Genomic DNA, 15,198 nt, shown 5'->3' on the forward strand with positions numbered 1-15,198 from the left:
TCTGTCTATAAGCTTCCGTATAGTTAGCGTCTAATACAACATCAACAAACCTTTTTCAAGTAAAGTATTCCATCATTAGTAATATCAAAAGGCCATGATGTTACATTTTTCGTTCTTAAACTGTATTGCAATAATTGTTTTTGAATTTCTGTGGCGTTATCGTTGTTTTCTCGTTGGGACTTATAAAACCGTTCGTTGTCAGGATCATAACTTGTCACCAGGCCGATGGACGAGCCAGGTGAGAAAGACGGCCACACAATGAATGGTGTGTCGCAATGAATAACGGGATATTCGTTTATGTCTTAAAATAACATGAAGTATTTATTAAACGTTGAGATAAAATACAGTCTACAGCGAAATATCACACATACTGCCAATTTTTGCATTTAGAGTAATAAAGCCCATTCATTACTTTTAAATTGAATAAAATCTTAAAACACAACCAATTAAATGTTAGAGTAGATGTTAGGTCTATATAATCATACCTATAACGTCAATTCTGAACTCTCTTTCGATAGAGTTTGCAAGCTCATTAGGATTGGCTAATATTTCCCGGCAACTTATGAAGATGTATATCATACGCTGATCTTCAAAATCAAGCGGACGAAGAGTCTTTAAAATTGGAGGATTTGAGTTGTTGTCAATATAGAAAGAAGCGTTGTTAATGGTTACCCTGCTGTTGAGTATTCTACAGTCAAATCTCTGGCCCACATCTGGATCTGTGATATTCAAAATTCCCACGAAGCTGTTATTCATATTTTCACGAATTTCTTTTCCAATCAACTCCATCATTGTTGGCGGTTCATTTATATCTGTAAATTGACATAATTTTATCAAAAATATTATTTGACAAGTTTTCATTAAGAATAAAAGACTATAACGTAATGTAATGTAAAGTAAATGTACCAGGGAATTATTAATATTATGATGTTTCAAATGTTCTACCGACTGAACTACATGAACAAATGTGAACTATGTTTATATTTCAATAAACGCTTCTATAGTTTCTTTCATATCTTAATATCATAGATAATAACATCAAGTTGTTGTGATGTACAATAACAAGATAATGTATAATAACAAGATAATCATTGTCCCCAATGTTCTATCAACTGAACAACATCATCAACTGTGGACTGTGATTATATTACCAAATGCTAAATAATTCATTACACACTCAAGAAGATGATTGATTTTCAATAAAATTACACACAAATATTGTCACATGTATATAAAATATATAACTTTACCTTTGACTGGTATCCAAACAACTTATTGATACTCATCCCAAATTCATCTTCACAGCTGATATTTATCTTTAAAGATTTTGAAGAATCCAGACTTTCATAATCTGTAGGTCGTGGACCGACAAGCAACGTGAGCAAGTCTAGTTTCACGCGATCCTCGCTGGAGTCAAGAAGTTTACATGACGTTTTTGTGTTTTTATCCTCATCAATCATAACGACATTGCTGATAAAGATATTTTCGACGCTGTTCTCTTTAAAAGAGGGATTGTTTCTTATTTCAATGTCCGTGGGCGCATCGTTTACGTCTATTAACAAGAAGGGAAAAAGTTGATTTAGCTGCATCATCTCTTTATTAAAATCGGAAAGTAGTTTCTTTCAGATACCACAAACAAACCTAGAACAGTTATGGTAAAAATCTTTTCAAAATGCAATCCACCGCCATCAGTAACAATAACGTGCACCAATAAACTTGGTGTAAGCTCGTAATCAACTGATCCCAAATGAAATAATTCATCATGATTGATTCCACCAATGAGAAAAGATTCAGTATTATCAGCAAGAGTGTAAGTAAAGGACTGATTTGAGCCATCAGGATCTTCAGCGGTTAAAGTACCGATATACGTCATGTTAGGAGAGTTTTCTTCGAGAGTTGAGTTTGATAAGTAAAGAGATGTTGGAGCTTTGTTTACATCTAGTAAATATCATTTGAGGAATATTCTTAAATAAAAGTTACAAACAGCCCCATATGACGAAGAAGAAAAAGCAAAATTTTGGAAAAGAACAATCATTGTCTTATCACTGCTCATGAACTTTGAAATTATTTTAACATGTAGACAGACATAAATAAAAAATATGGGCTATTTAAAAATAAATAGTTTACCATTGCGCGATAGTTGAAAATGTATGAACAGCACACGATGTATGTATTCACACACTAAACTTACCAGTAACAAGAATTTTAAACCATTTAGAAATACTGAATTCGGTGTCGTTACAAGTTACAGTGATATTGTAGACATTTTTTCTTTTAAAGTTACGACGCTCATTCCAGTTTACTCGTAAAATATTGCGATCAGTTTCGTGAGTAATGTAAAACTCATCTTCGTCACGATTTAATGAGTTCTCGAGGGAGCAAATATGGATCTGAGGTGGCACACTTTTTACGTCCGGATCTTTCACCTGTTGACAGATGTTTGTGCTAATGGTAAATATTTCATGCTTATTTTTTGCATGAAATTTCATTGAAATTTCATAAATATGTTGGAAGCACTGGAGTTAAAATTACTTAAGTGAGTTAACCTAGCAAGTTTCACGTATCTACAAACATGCAATGAATTTCACGTATCTACAAACATGCAATGAATTTCACGTATCTACAAACATGCAATGAATTTCACGTATCTACAAACATGCAATGAATTTCACGTATCTACAAACATGCAATAAATTTCACGTATCTACAAACATGCAATGAATTTCACGTATCTACAAACATGCAATGAATTTCACGTATCTACAAACATGCAATGAATTTCACGTTTCTACAAACATGCAATGAACAACATGCAATTAGTTGATTTCGTTCTGGAAAAAACGTTATTAAGTTTTGTCTAAGCTCTGAGGACATCTTTAGACAGTTAACTTGTTAACAAAAATATTTAAACACCGAGATATGAAATATAATTGACCCAGTCAATGCTGTTCAGAAATGGAGAAAATTTCCTCATTTCTATAGCGTAATACAAATAGCAACAATTCTCCCGCAAAATCAGTTTCGTTTTTCCCAAACTTTCACAAATGTTTCAATAACTCTATGGGAACAAGCGAGAATGTCTTCTATTTCATTTAAGAAATAGCCTTTTGAAATTAATAAAAGAATATATTTAATATATTGATTTGAATTACATATTATTCAAATTTTTGCCTTTTAAATTTTTCGCACAAACCACGTTGTCTGTAAGACCTAAATTGAAAGTTTTGTTGAGCATTCAACCAATCAACGCCCATTTTTTGTTGTTTGAGAGTTATTGCTAAACGCCATTTTATAACTTTATTTTATTTCATGGCTGTATCAAATGGACTTCCATGATATGTATATTTGCATCAGAAAAATTATCTATCATTAAAGGACTTCGGGCAATTTTCATATGACGTCATAACAAACAAAAAATCTAAGAAATCAACACGTTTAACTCACCAAAACTCTCCAATCATTGTCGAAGAAGGAGAATTCTCCGCTACAAAATTGTTAGATAATAAAATATCAGTTGGAGCTTCGTTTACATCGGTTACTTTGATTTGAAATTGTTTAGACGTCACTCCCCGCGGATCTGTAACCGCCAACCAAACAATATACTCATTCTGCTCTTCGTAATCAAGAAAACCGTCGACCACCAATGGGATTGAGAAAACCTTAAAAGACTTGTTGTTGATCGTACGATTCTCAACTTTTGCAACATCTACAGATAAACAAATTGTGTTAGCAAAGTAAAGCACTCGAGCTGGAATTTCCCAAAGAAAGAAATGGTTGTTCTGTTGGTTGGACTTTATTCAATTTATTGTTATTATACAGGACAATTTTATTTTGTACACGATATTACACAATAAAGGAAGACAGAAGTCAAAAGTTTGTGAGGTACGTATTACCAAGCGGTAAACAAAACAATTAGATGTTGAATATGTTAGTTTTACAAGGATATCCCCAGTTTACATTTCAGGATAATTTACTCCATATACTAACCTTGCAAAGCAAACTTCTTACGAACTGTCACATCGCTTCCGTTCAAATCAAATTTTAGCGTGCCATTATCTTCGTCGAACGCGACAAAGTCGCCAACGATTGAGCCAATGTCGGAGTTCTCCGGAATGCGATTATTTGTCAAATTGATATAATTTAGAGAATAGTTACTATCTCGCACAACAATAAACAAACTTTGGATGGACGAAGTTTTAGGTGGGTGACCGCTGTCCGTACAACTCACTTTTATGTGATGCACATTCTTTGCTTTAAAGTTGAGTCTTTTTGCAACAATTATCTCATGACCTAGCAACTTAAAGTAATCCATATCGGAGTCGACCAACTCCCAGGTAAAATGTGAAGTTGGTTTTTGACCAAGATCATCATCTCTAGCTGTTAGATTACCAACAACAGAACTAACGTTAGCAGTTTCAAACACTTCGTTATTTGAAAGTTTTATGTCGTATGGAGGATCATTAACGTTCAACACTGTAATGTTAAAACTTTTTGTAGTAAACATAACAGGTGAACCATTGTCGCTCACATTAATTTTTACTTTGTAGATATTATTTGATTGCGGTCTCCACAGTAAACGTTTCTTCACTAACAGAGAATGACCTTGAATAAGAAAGTAAAAATTTGCCTCCGCGTTTACAATTGTGAATGTCAATTGATCCTTTTGCGGATCGTTAGCACTGAAGTGGCCAATACTTGTAAGAATTTTCATTTTCTCATTGATAGAAGTGTTTGAAAAGGTAATATTAAAGGGTGGATCATTAACTCTCCTACAGTAGTAAGGAGAAGAATTTGGGTTCCAGTCCCATTTCACATTATCTCCGTCCAAAGAACACACAGTCATCTTGTTGGGTGCTTTGAAGTCTACCTTGTGGAAGTTTTCAGCAAAAGCTTCACTGACATCTGGTGTTCTAATAACAGCAAGTTTAAAGTTTCGGTCACAATAGATAGAACACGATTCCATATACTCAAATCCGTGTGGATAATTGATCTTTGCAGGCATGCAGGTTGTTCCAAACTCATCCTGATATGCATCATTGGGACATTTAGGTGGATTTAGTGCTGAACATAGTTTAGGTAAACAAATGATCCGTGAGGTTGTTCGTTTATAACCAGGTTGACAGTCACACCTATAACTACCATATGTATTTCTACATGTGGAGTTTATACAACCACCATTTCCATTTCACATTCGTTTATATCACCACATGATTCACCATCATCTAATTCGAAAAAAATATTGCCATTTATGGAACCTAAAGCAAAACCTATTATTTCCACATATGAAGACTTTAGTGAAAAAAATCTTCGTATTTGGAAAGAAGTTCACGCAATGTTGTAGCCAGTCTGTAATTTGGTTGTGCTATGTAAATTTTATATTAGTAACATTATTTATTTCTTGAGAATATGTAAATATTTCCATGTTGAATGAGTAAACAAGGAAATATTTATGCATCAAGCTGTCTACCACAATGAAGGCAAAATGAAAAATGAACTGAAATGCTCGTAAATTGATAAATTGATCATTTCTCAACTTGCAAATAGTAACCAAGGTATAGACGTTATATATGCAGTGTTAGTACCTGTAGCGTAGTGAGCGCCAAGATTGAGGAGAGAGAAACTATTCATAAACATTGGTGTGATGGAAGAGGGGCAGATGACCATGACCCCCCGGATGTTGATTTTTCGGGGGCACACAGAAATGAATATGGTACGTCAAATTTTGAACTTGGATTACAAAAACGCATTTGAAATGATGCAGTTGGTTATATTTTATCACCCAGATTCCAGGATATGGCATTTTAGACCTTCATAATTTGAAAATTTTCTTGGGGAGAAGCCCCCGGACTCCCCTGCTACGGCTTCCATCTGTGGTGCTCGCTTCGTAAGTGTTCTTACTTAGGGCAGATTCTAAGTAAAAAGTGACTGGATCCTTCCCCCATAGAAAATTGTTGTCTGCACGCTCTGCCATATGCTCCTTTGGAATCAATTGCTTTCTTTTGATTATAATATGCCTTTATGAAATCTCCCTACCATTCTCCTAAATCTTGAGGCTAGCTATGCTACTGGAGGAGGAAATCTGTTTAAAACTGTACTATTCCAATGACATACTAAAAGATGTTTGTTTAGTGAACGTCGACTTCAACAATCTTTACCTTCGAGTCTATAGCCAAGAAAACAAGAACACGATCCATTAACAGGGTTGCAAATATCATCACACCCCCCGTTTGGTAAGCTACATTGCTCGAAATCTACTGTATAAAACATAATATTCTTCTTATTCTTGAGTTAGAAGGACCGTTGGTGACGCTTCGAGTACGATTTTTTATTCCAAAGCTACAGATTGAACTGCAAGCACTAAAGGCTGACCATTCTGTAGAATAATGAAAGAATAGATTTAGTCAAAAGTAGATTACAAATGCTCGTGTTGTAAGTCATTATCTTTGTTCCTATAAAGTTAAATTTTCTTATTGCCATGTATTTAAAAAATGAAAATAGATATTTATATAATTTCTGGAATGTATTAAAAATTAGTTATATATTATGATGAATAGTACTTACTCTAGACTTGGCTTAAATCAACAATGAAATGATAAAAGAAACATTTTAAAACAAACTGTCTTGTGATAAATTCGTCATTATAGACTCTATAAATTACATGGAATTGGCTTTATATTTGCATTAATTATTTTTTCGTCGTCATGTAGCATGGATATAAATAATCCAAAATAATATCAAAATTAAATAACGTTCACAGACGTCGATGTTCATGTTTATATAGTTTTCACATGAATGCTAAACGAAGCAAACCTTAGAGTTTTGAGATACAATCTTTCTCGTCGCATATATTATGTGTATATAAACGCATCAATGTACAAAAGTCTGAAATTTGCCGCTTTTTTCAACCATACATACGAAATAAAACATAGCAGGCAAAATCTTTACGTCGTGAAAAGCAACGGATGATGATAGACAAACAATGATGGATCGGTTTGATAAAGATTTTACAATAGAACACGTATGCAAAAAAAGCGAAGATAAAATACTTTAGGTAACGAGCATAACAAATGAGCAAGGAGCAGAACACATTAAAGAAGGCTTACTGCGGAATTTGGGCTAAATTTAATTTACCATTAACTCCGTGATATTTAACTGAAAGTGAAAGAGAAAGTCTGAAACAACTGTAAATTGTATTGAATAATTAACTTTTGGTTTTAAATTTGTTCTGAATAAGATCAAACAAGCATGAGATATATTTTACAAGAAAGCAATGTAAATATATAACAAATCAAGGTAAAGAAACTTTACTTCATTTTGAACTAAAATCAAAAGAAATAGTTGGAAAATCTACAAACATTTGATTTGGACTTCAACGTCTTTAAGAACTAAAGAGAAATTAAAATACTTAAATCGACTAGACTTGGAAAGTCTCCTTTAGAGCTAAAAACCTACCTGAATATTCACAAATATTCCAGAAAATTGACGAAACGAAGATTATATGAAATATCAGGAGTAAAAAACAACAAGAAAGAAATGTTTTGGTAGCATTTTTATCCAACGGATTCAATCTTCATCAGTCTTCACTCCTGGTGATTATTCTTTCAAATAGCTAAAACAGAAGTACAAAACAGGTTTTTAATGTAGGGCGACACAATTGTTCACACGCAGCGGAGTGACTGTGTTATTCAAATTAGAAATCCCCAATTTTCAAAATATTAAAACAATCCAATTTCGGTCACGTATTTTCAAGAAATGCCACATTTATTTTTGATTCTGTGTTTTTTGAGAACTGTCTTCAGTCGTGATATTAGTGATGAATAAACAACAAAGAAGAAGAACAGTAACGACATAAATTATATGAAAAATAAGATAACGTGGGTAGGTCTAAAAAATGTATAAGAAATAAGATAACGTGTGTCAGTGTATGCAGTGATGAATGAACAACAGAGAACGAGAACAGTCTTTACTATATAAAATATATAAGAAATAAGATAACGTGTGTCAGTGTATGCAGTGATGAATGAACAACAGAGAACGAGAACAGTCTTTACACTAACTAAAATATATAAGAAATAAGATAACGTGTGTCAGTGTATGCAGTGATGAATGAACAACAGAGAACGAGAACAGTCTTTACTATATTTAAAACATACAAGAAATAAGACAACGTACGTGTGTAAATAATGTAGGGATTTTTCTCTCTTGTTTCTCTCAGCAACTCACAATTCACAACAAGTTTCAAATGATCTTCATAGAAATACTGGAATGTAAACAGTGGACTCTCTCGATAATCGTACGTGACTTTCATAAAAAATTCATGATATAAATAATATGCTTGATACTCTATTTTATGATCGCTTTTGTGGTAAAGATTGTCTCTGACGCTTTCGGAAAAGTAAAGATTTCATGAACTGGCGTTCTTTTCAGACGAATTTCATTTTTGCAATAAAAACGACCGAAAACACAACTTTTGTCCTTGTTATTTATTAATTAATACCAGTTCAAAACGATCCGTATCACTTATATCGAAACCGAAATGAAAATCCCATGATGCACCTGTGCTCCAAATGGTGTTAAAAACTCACTTCCATGTCTTAGCTATTTAACAAAATTCAGCTTTTGGAAAGAGAAGAATAACTGTAGAGCACCTGGTAAAAATTGCTGAGAAATTTGGAATAGCTTCGGAAATTCCGATGTATGAAATACACAAACAAGAATGTTCCCTATTTGAAGAGGTTTAAGCACATTAGTTTCTGTAGAATTTTTGCTTTTAGTGGTAAGCGATGACCGTACTCAGTCATTTTGACCATTATATACACTGGCGGTCAAAAACCTGATCGTGTACAAAAAACTGATCGTGTACAAAAAACTGATCGTGTACTGTCGTATACTATCAACAATTATGCATGCCAGAAGCAATTAGTAAAAGAGACAATTATTAGATCACCTCTAATAGCTTTAATCACATCGTCAAAACATGGAAATTCTTACCAACGGCCTTTTGCTTCAGCTTTTAATGCATCTCACAGTTTGTCAACATTTGTGAGATGTTACGCTTAGAGACTAACAGTATTACCTGACATAATCTCTTACATCACTTGTTTGAAGAGGAAACCGTAATTTCCATCAAAGTTGACTAGAAACACAAGTTAGCTGTCATGTTTGTGTGTTTTTGCAAACTGCAGGCTGAAATTGATATGTTAATTACTTATCAATAATAGGTGGCTTTGCAACATAGACTTTCCTCTCGAAGATTTCTTTTTGAGTTAAGCAGAGATGTTAGTACCTGCAATGTTCATGTCGTCCAAAACTCATCTTAAAATAATATGAGATGTGTAGTCTTACAATTATGTTGGTCTTTAGATGTCACCCAGCTCCATGCAAAGGTGTCAGGGTCATCATACACCCTGTAAGTCTCTACTTTGCTACATTCACGCTACGTGTCTGCGTTACCTAGCATCTGTCAAGTACTGAACTTATTAAAAGAAATAACAGAACTATTCATGATATTCTGTTAAAGTATAGATATATAAAAAGCAAGACAATTAGCGTATTGCCTATACGGAGGATTCATTCTTAAACTAGAATCATACATTTCAAGATGTTGTTTTGAAGTGAACTGAATATATGCAGACTCTTTTTGTGTCCTTGGGAAAATATTTTTCTATCTCAATCTCTCAGTTGTTAAATAACATATGTATGTATATTATAGTTTATATAGTTGCTCTGTATTAATTAGCTATCAATTTCATCATGAAACAAATCTACGATGGTCGATGGCTTCGAACGTCAAGTAATGTGAATAATATAGCTCCATTGAGTGTTTGAAGTCAGCAGATATCTCAAGCCACAAGTCACTTGTTACTGTGATTTTCTCTTCCATAGGTATGAAACAAATGTGTTCTCTCTTCGCAATACAGCTAGGGTGCATCGAACCTCAACATGCTATTTCGCATTTTTGTATAGCTATTTTTTTTAATCAGAATTTAAATGGCATCGATGCATGACTGCTGAGAGACTGCACTCTTACAATATTCTTATTCTGTGACAACAGTATAGAAAATATAAAGTAGGTCTAATTTGTGTGCAACTGATTGCTGTATATTTAATCAGATTATTGGTTGTGTTTAGCAGCCATTTTATCATTCCTATTGGTTCAAAAAAAAGCAATTGTTTTAATGCATGTAATTACCCATGCAGATGTTAACGAAAGTGTGTTTTATACATTGTATGGGTGAAGTGAAGTCATTTGACAAGCCTAACTAGAATAAAAACTGTTTAGACTATGGAAATCACTTTAACTGTTTGCAACATATATTTTGTTGTGATTTGAGTACTTTTAAAACCGAAATGCCATGTGGCTTTCTTTAAGCATCAATTTCTTGAGGCAATTTAATAGCTGCTAGACTATAACATTTCAAAATTTGATGTTTAGAATATATGAACAACAGTCATAACAAACAGTATTGACAATGAAATTTTTACTTTCATTTGATGATTTTCCTGACAAAATTCTTGCACCGATAAAAGTAAATAAATTATATATAAATATAACGGTCAATTTTGTTTAATATATGCTATAGTATAAGGTGTAATTTAGCATATAACACAGTAATCTTATTAAATGTTGTGCTCAAGATTATAAAAATTTTGCGCGAACGGCAAAAATATTAAGAATAACTAAATGGATTGTTTCATGTTTGGTGTTTCTATATTCATCTTTACTTTCATCTCGTGTGGAATTAAACTGAAAACAATACAAACCACAATCAGATTATTGTTCAATTTAACTTTGACTTTCGCCTGTGTTTCCAGGTATGGTGTTTAAAAACGCTATGTCTTGGGCTGTTGGTGTCTGAGCTTCCATAAAATCATCGTATGATTCAGTATCCATTGCGTCGGGGGAAACCTGGTTTTGCATGACTTGTCTGGAGGGTCCATCTTCACTCATCAAAACATTGGAAGGATCATCTTCTTTGTTTATACGACCATACAATGGATTATCAGGTGATGTATTTTGCAGTCCAAAGTCATAGAGAGGATTTTCGCTACATTCATGGCCAACATTGTCCTTTGTCCTTACCTCATCTGCTCTTTCATAAATGATGTTGTCAATTTGTTCATATGAAGGTGGAGGTTCATTTATTGGATAAGGTGGCATTAACATTTCTTTAGTCATTTCAGCATTGCCTTTGATATGATAATTACCTTGATCGTAAACAGGATTAAAAACAGACTAAAAAGGAAAAAAAGGACATATGAAAGAACCAAGTGAAAGCACAGAATTCAAAGAAGAGTAATTTTCTCCTGAGTCAATTGCTCATTATTCGGATACTGTACATTAATGTCAAATTTACTTAACCACTTGTCTCGTTCACAAAATACAAAGCATATTTTTACTAACAATAATATACCTCAACTTCTAAATGACGTATTTCCTCAGATGTACCCATGTATTCATTGCTAAAAGCTGGTGTTTCGTTGCCTGAACCCATTGCAACTGCGTCTGAGTTTTGATTATAATACATGATTGTTGTGTCTTCTCTCTGAAAAAACAATCATTTACTTACAAAAATTGGTGAAAATCCGCCTGTATAATATCATCGTTTTTCTAACATGTATTTCATCACGTTAGCAGGTATCCTTGAAATAATTCGCATGTTTTCCTCGGAATATTCAAAAAATTTATGTTAATTATTTGCATGAATTGTGCCCGTGTTAATCACCCCACATACACACACACACCAAATATCTGCACTTACTACTTTGTGCATCAAAATAAACTGAAATTATTTCGTTTATTCTTGTGAACGAGGTTCGAGAAATATTTCTGTGGTTTGAATATTATTTTCCCTTCTTTAAGTCTACAATGACGTTAATATTTGGTTTGTACTACCTTGTAAAAAATATAAAGAATTCACAGATTTTCTACATTATTTCAGTTGTTTACAGCATTTTCCTCTTTGTTCATTTCGAAAGAACTCAAAAAAATATGAACCAGAAGCATATTTCCACCAATCACAGATCGTTTATTAACGAACTACAAATAGTAAGCGTACCTTTTTGGCTTTTCGTGTTTTCCACGTGATCACAAGAATAACAATGGCGACAAAAACAATACCAACGACAATGACGTAAATTTGCCAGTGAGGAAATTTACTGGTTTTCTTGTTTTGTTTGTTTTCTTTGTTTTCTTTGTTGTCTTTGTTTTGTTTGTTTTGTGTCTCAGGGGATGAGTTAGAATCAGACAAACATTCAACTTGAGTGTTTTTTAACAGAGCGCATGCATCAGAGGCTAAGATCAAATTGTAGTTCAGTTTATCGACAACTGCAAGTACAACTTTAGTAGATGTTCCTTCACTCATGTACAAAAGCAATTGTACATAAACATTTCTGAGTATGACACTGCGTCGTTTTCTTGAAACAACACTTTTAGCTGTTAAAATATTCAAAATTGATGTGAATAAAAAAACTTATTAAACTTTAGCATCGTTTATAGGAATATAAATATAAAAATTTGCTGAATGATTTTTCATAGTGCATGAATGCTGTTTAGTTCTGCTATCCAAATATTTTTCTCTTCTCAGTCATTGCAAAAACATTAGATATCTATGGAGAAACAAATACTTATAATAATCTAAAATTTACGTAGCACCGCTTAAGCGTTCAGGCCAGTTGCTCGACTGAAACGTAGGAATTTTTATGCATCCTGAAACCTAGCGAAACCTTTTATTGGCGTTGACTCTTAAACAAAACTGAGTGATAAAATAAACCTAGAATGTTCGGTAACGGAGAGGCTTTGATTTCCTCTCGCATGGACTGTCTTTTAGCATCAAAGGTTGAATAAATAGAAAAAAATAAGTCTGCACCTTTATAATTTAACAACATCTTTAGATGTGAGGATTGAATATTATTTTTGATGATTAACTATCGTAATATGTAATGCTATAAACTTTCTTTACATCGACCTCAACTTATCGTTTTACGAAAAAAATCGAAACTTATTTTTACCTTCAAACTCTTGCAATAAATTCTTCAGAGTTTTTCCATTACTCGTTCCTTCGATCAGATTTTTTACATAGCTTTCAAACGAAGCATTAAAGCCAGTTTTTTCAAAGAAAGACGAAGAAATGTTAACTGTCATGTTTAGAAGATTTCTCTCGTTAACACATCTAGTTTAAAAGGCAGAAACTTACAATTTGACAAAAATTAAAAAGATGACAGAATGATGTAATATACTTACTTTCCACCAGCTTTAACGTTTGATATGCAGAACGTTGGCTGAGGACAGGAGGTACAAAGCTCACTGTCACGACAATTGTCATCATCTGGAACTGGAAAAATATTGTTTTATTTTTTACTACCAACACTGACACACGTTATCTTATTTCTGAAATATTCTATGTCAAGTAAAGTCTGTTTTCGTTCTCGGTTGCTCATTCATCATCGCCTACACTTACACACGTTATCTTATTTTTTGTCGATATCTGTCTGTCTTCCAATTTGTATATCTTACCTTGAATATCAACGACCAGGGTTTTTGACAAGACATGAAGTGGATGTAAGGTACTTCGACATAAAATAGGAACATTGTAGGATCGATGTCCTCGACTAAATATACTTTTCTTTACGTACAATTTTGGTGGCCTGTTTTTAACATAAAAATGATCATCCACTTTAATAAGATCGTTCAAAGTATCTTTTCCCTCCTCAATATGACAAGTATATTCAGATAAATTAGCAGAATACGGCTGCAGATCAAGTGTCTTGTTTAAGCCACATTGTAGTTGAGGATAATCCAAATCTTCGATAAAAATTTCACCAAGAACTGAACAATCTTGATCTTGTCGAGAGGCCTCGAGACATATTGATGTGGGCTTCTCGTTGACATCTGCAAGTATAACAGTATCGTGTTACTTCATTTAATATTTCATTTGATTTTTAATTGGAAGTGACAATGATTACAAGTAAACACAAAATTGATTCTTGACGAGTTTAAATGAACAAAGTTTCGTGACAACTAAACGTAGTAAATCTCTATGACCCTCAAAGAAAACAAAGAAGTTTTAAATCCTCTAGTAAACAAACATCCACTAGTTGACCTACAAATGTACACAAAGGGGAGCTTTATTTGTTTTCAAAACAAAATCGTTTATCGATTCTCATAAGAATTTGCCTTCAAAAATCTTTTAAATCTCAAAATGTTTAGGAAACCTAAGCTAATAATAAAAAATACCAAAACTATAGATTCAGCGAGTTATTTTCGACAGAATATGACTGATTAAATCTATAAATAATATAACAAACAGCCAACCTAAAATCTTTATCAAGAAAATCTTTGTAGAAACTTCAAGAATATTTTCAGATTTTCTTACACGACCGCTGACACGTATCGGAATAGTTTTGTCTGACGGAAGACGTTCATAATCCAGACTTTTGTCCTTTTTCACACTTAAAATATTTCCATTGATCTCAAAAGGAGGTAAAACCCCGTCATTGTCTTTCAGAACGTGAAAGGTCACCGAGTCCTTCGGCCCGAGCGAAGGTACAAGTGAGAAGTAGCCAATCACAGATCCAGAAGATGCGTTCTCGTATATTGAATTAGAGCTTAGTTGTATGTCCAAGTTTGTATCATTGGCTGAATGAAAAAATAAACGTTGCACAAAAAACGAATGACGTCAACCACATCTAAATCATTTCCTATGATTTTAAACATGGCAAGGAAATGCTATAATATAAAAAGTTGTAAGTTTTCTGTAAAAAAGCTTCATAAGCCATGACTCATTTTTTTACAGTTTTTATGCATATAGTTCAGCATCATAACTTTGTTGTATATAGTTTAGTGTCAAACTTTATTATTTTAAGCTCAGTTTTACTTACTCGCAATAATAACGGTACAGTTTTTAACGGATTGCTTGATCTCGCCTGTTTTGATCTGATATGTGTCATTTACTAGTTCCAGTAATGTTCCATCGTCTTTAACACGGACAGGAAATGTCGTTGATTTGTTGTATAGTTGAGGAGAGAGAGACTGTGAAAATAAACAGATGAACTAAAGACAAAAGAACTTTATGAATAAGTTACCCACGCAACCAAACTCAAATTTTATACCAAATCAATCTTAGAAACATTACTAAAGCTTTGACAAAGGTCGAGTTTAATGAGCAACAATGCAAACGCTGTTGAAACAAAGTTTCC

The 15,198-nt window shown here is 33.2% G+C and overlaps 3 protein-coding genes across 5 annotated transcripts in view; all 3 read right to left on the bottom strand.

The window, feature by feature from the left end:
* The window catches only part of LOC124441246 (protein dachsous-like), a 61,784-nt gene that overhangs the window by 19,458 nt on the left and 27,128 nt on the right, over positions 1–15,198 (bottom strand). The gene's annotated exons all lie outside the window — the stretch shown is intronic.
* On the bottom strand, positions 770–8,328 carry LOC124441250 (protocadherin beta-9-like). Its single transcript, XM_046991702.1, has 9 exons — positions 8,173–8,328; positions 7,453–7,609; positions 6,156–6,373; positions 3,988–5,222; positions 3,445–3,706; positions 2,192–2,427; positions 1,642–1,938; positions 1,251–1,552; positions 770–812 (listed from the first exon to the last, which is right to left on the bottom strand). Exons 4-9 carry the CDS (start codon positions 5,000–5,002, stop codon positions 807–809), a joined length of 2,118 nt encoding a protein of 705 aa, XP_046847658.1. The 5' UTR covers positions 5,003–5,222; positions 6,156–6,373; positions 7,453–7,609; positions 8,173–8,328; the 3' UTR covers positions 770–806.
* Positions 10,467–15,198, bottom strand: part of LOC124441247 (protein dachsous-like) — a 29,136-nt gene continuing 24,404 nt past the window's right edge. For both annotated transcript variants that reach the window (XM_046991693.1, XM_046991692.1), the window contains 8 exons: positions 14,881–15,031; positions 14,315–14,638; positions 13,517–13,891; positions 13,244–13,334; positions 13,012–13,172; positions 12,060–12,436; positions 11,415–11,546; positions 10,467–11,236 (listed from right to left, as the gene is read on the bottom strand). In XM_046991693.1, coding sequence (XP_046847649.1) covers positions 10,787–11,236; positions 11,415–11,546; positions 12,060–12,436; positions 13,012–13,172; positions 13,244–13,334; positions 13,517–13,891; positions 14,315–14,638; positions 14,881–15,031 — 2,061 coding nt within the window. In that variant the 3' untranslated portion in view covers positions 10,467–10,786. The remainder of the gene's footprint in view (positions 11,237–11,414; positions 11,547–12,059; positions 12,437–13,011; positions 13,173–13,243; positions 13,335–13,516; positions 13,892–14,314; positions 14,639–14,880; positions 15,032–15,198) is intronic.

This window comes from Xenia sp. Carnegie-2017, unplaced genomic scaffold (genome assembly GCF_021976095.1).
Source record: "Xenia sp. Carnegie-2017 unplaced genomic scaffold, XeniaSp_v1 HiC_scaffold_20, whole genome shotgun sequence".
NCBI classification, from domain to species: Eukaryota; Metazoa; Cnidaria; class Anthozoa; order Malacalcyonacea; family Xeniidae; genus Xenia; species Xenia sp. Carnegie-2017.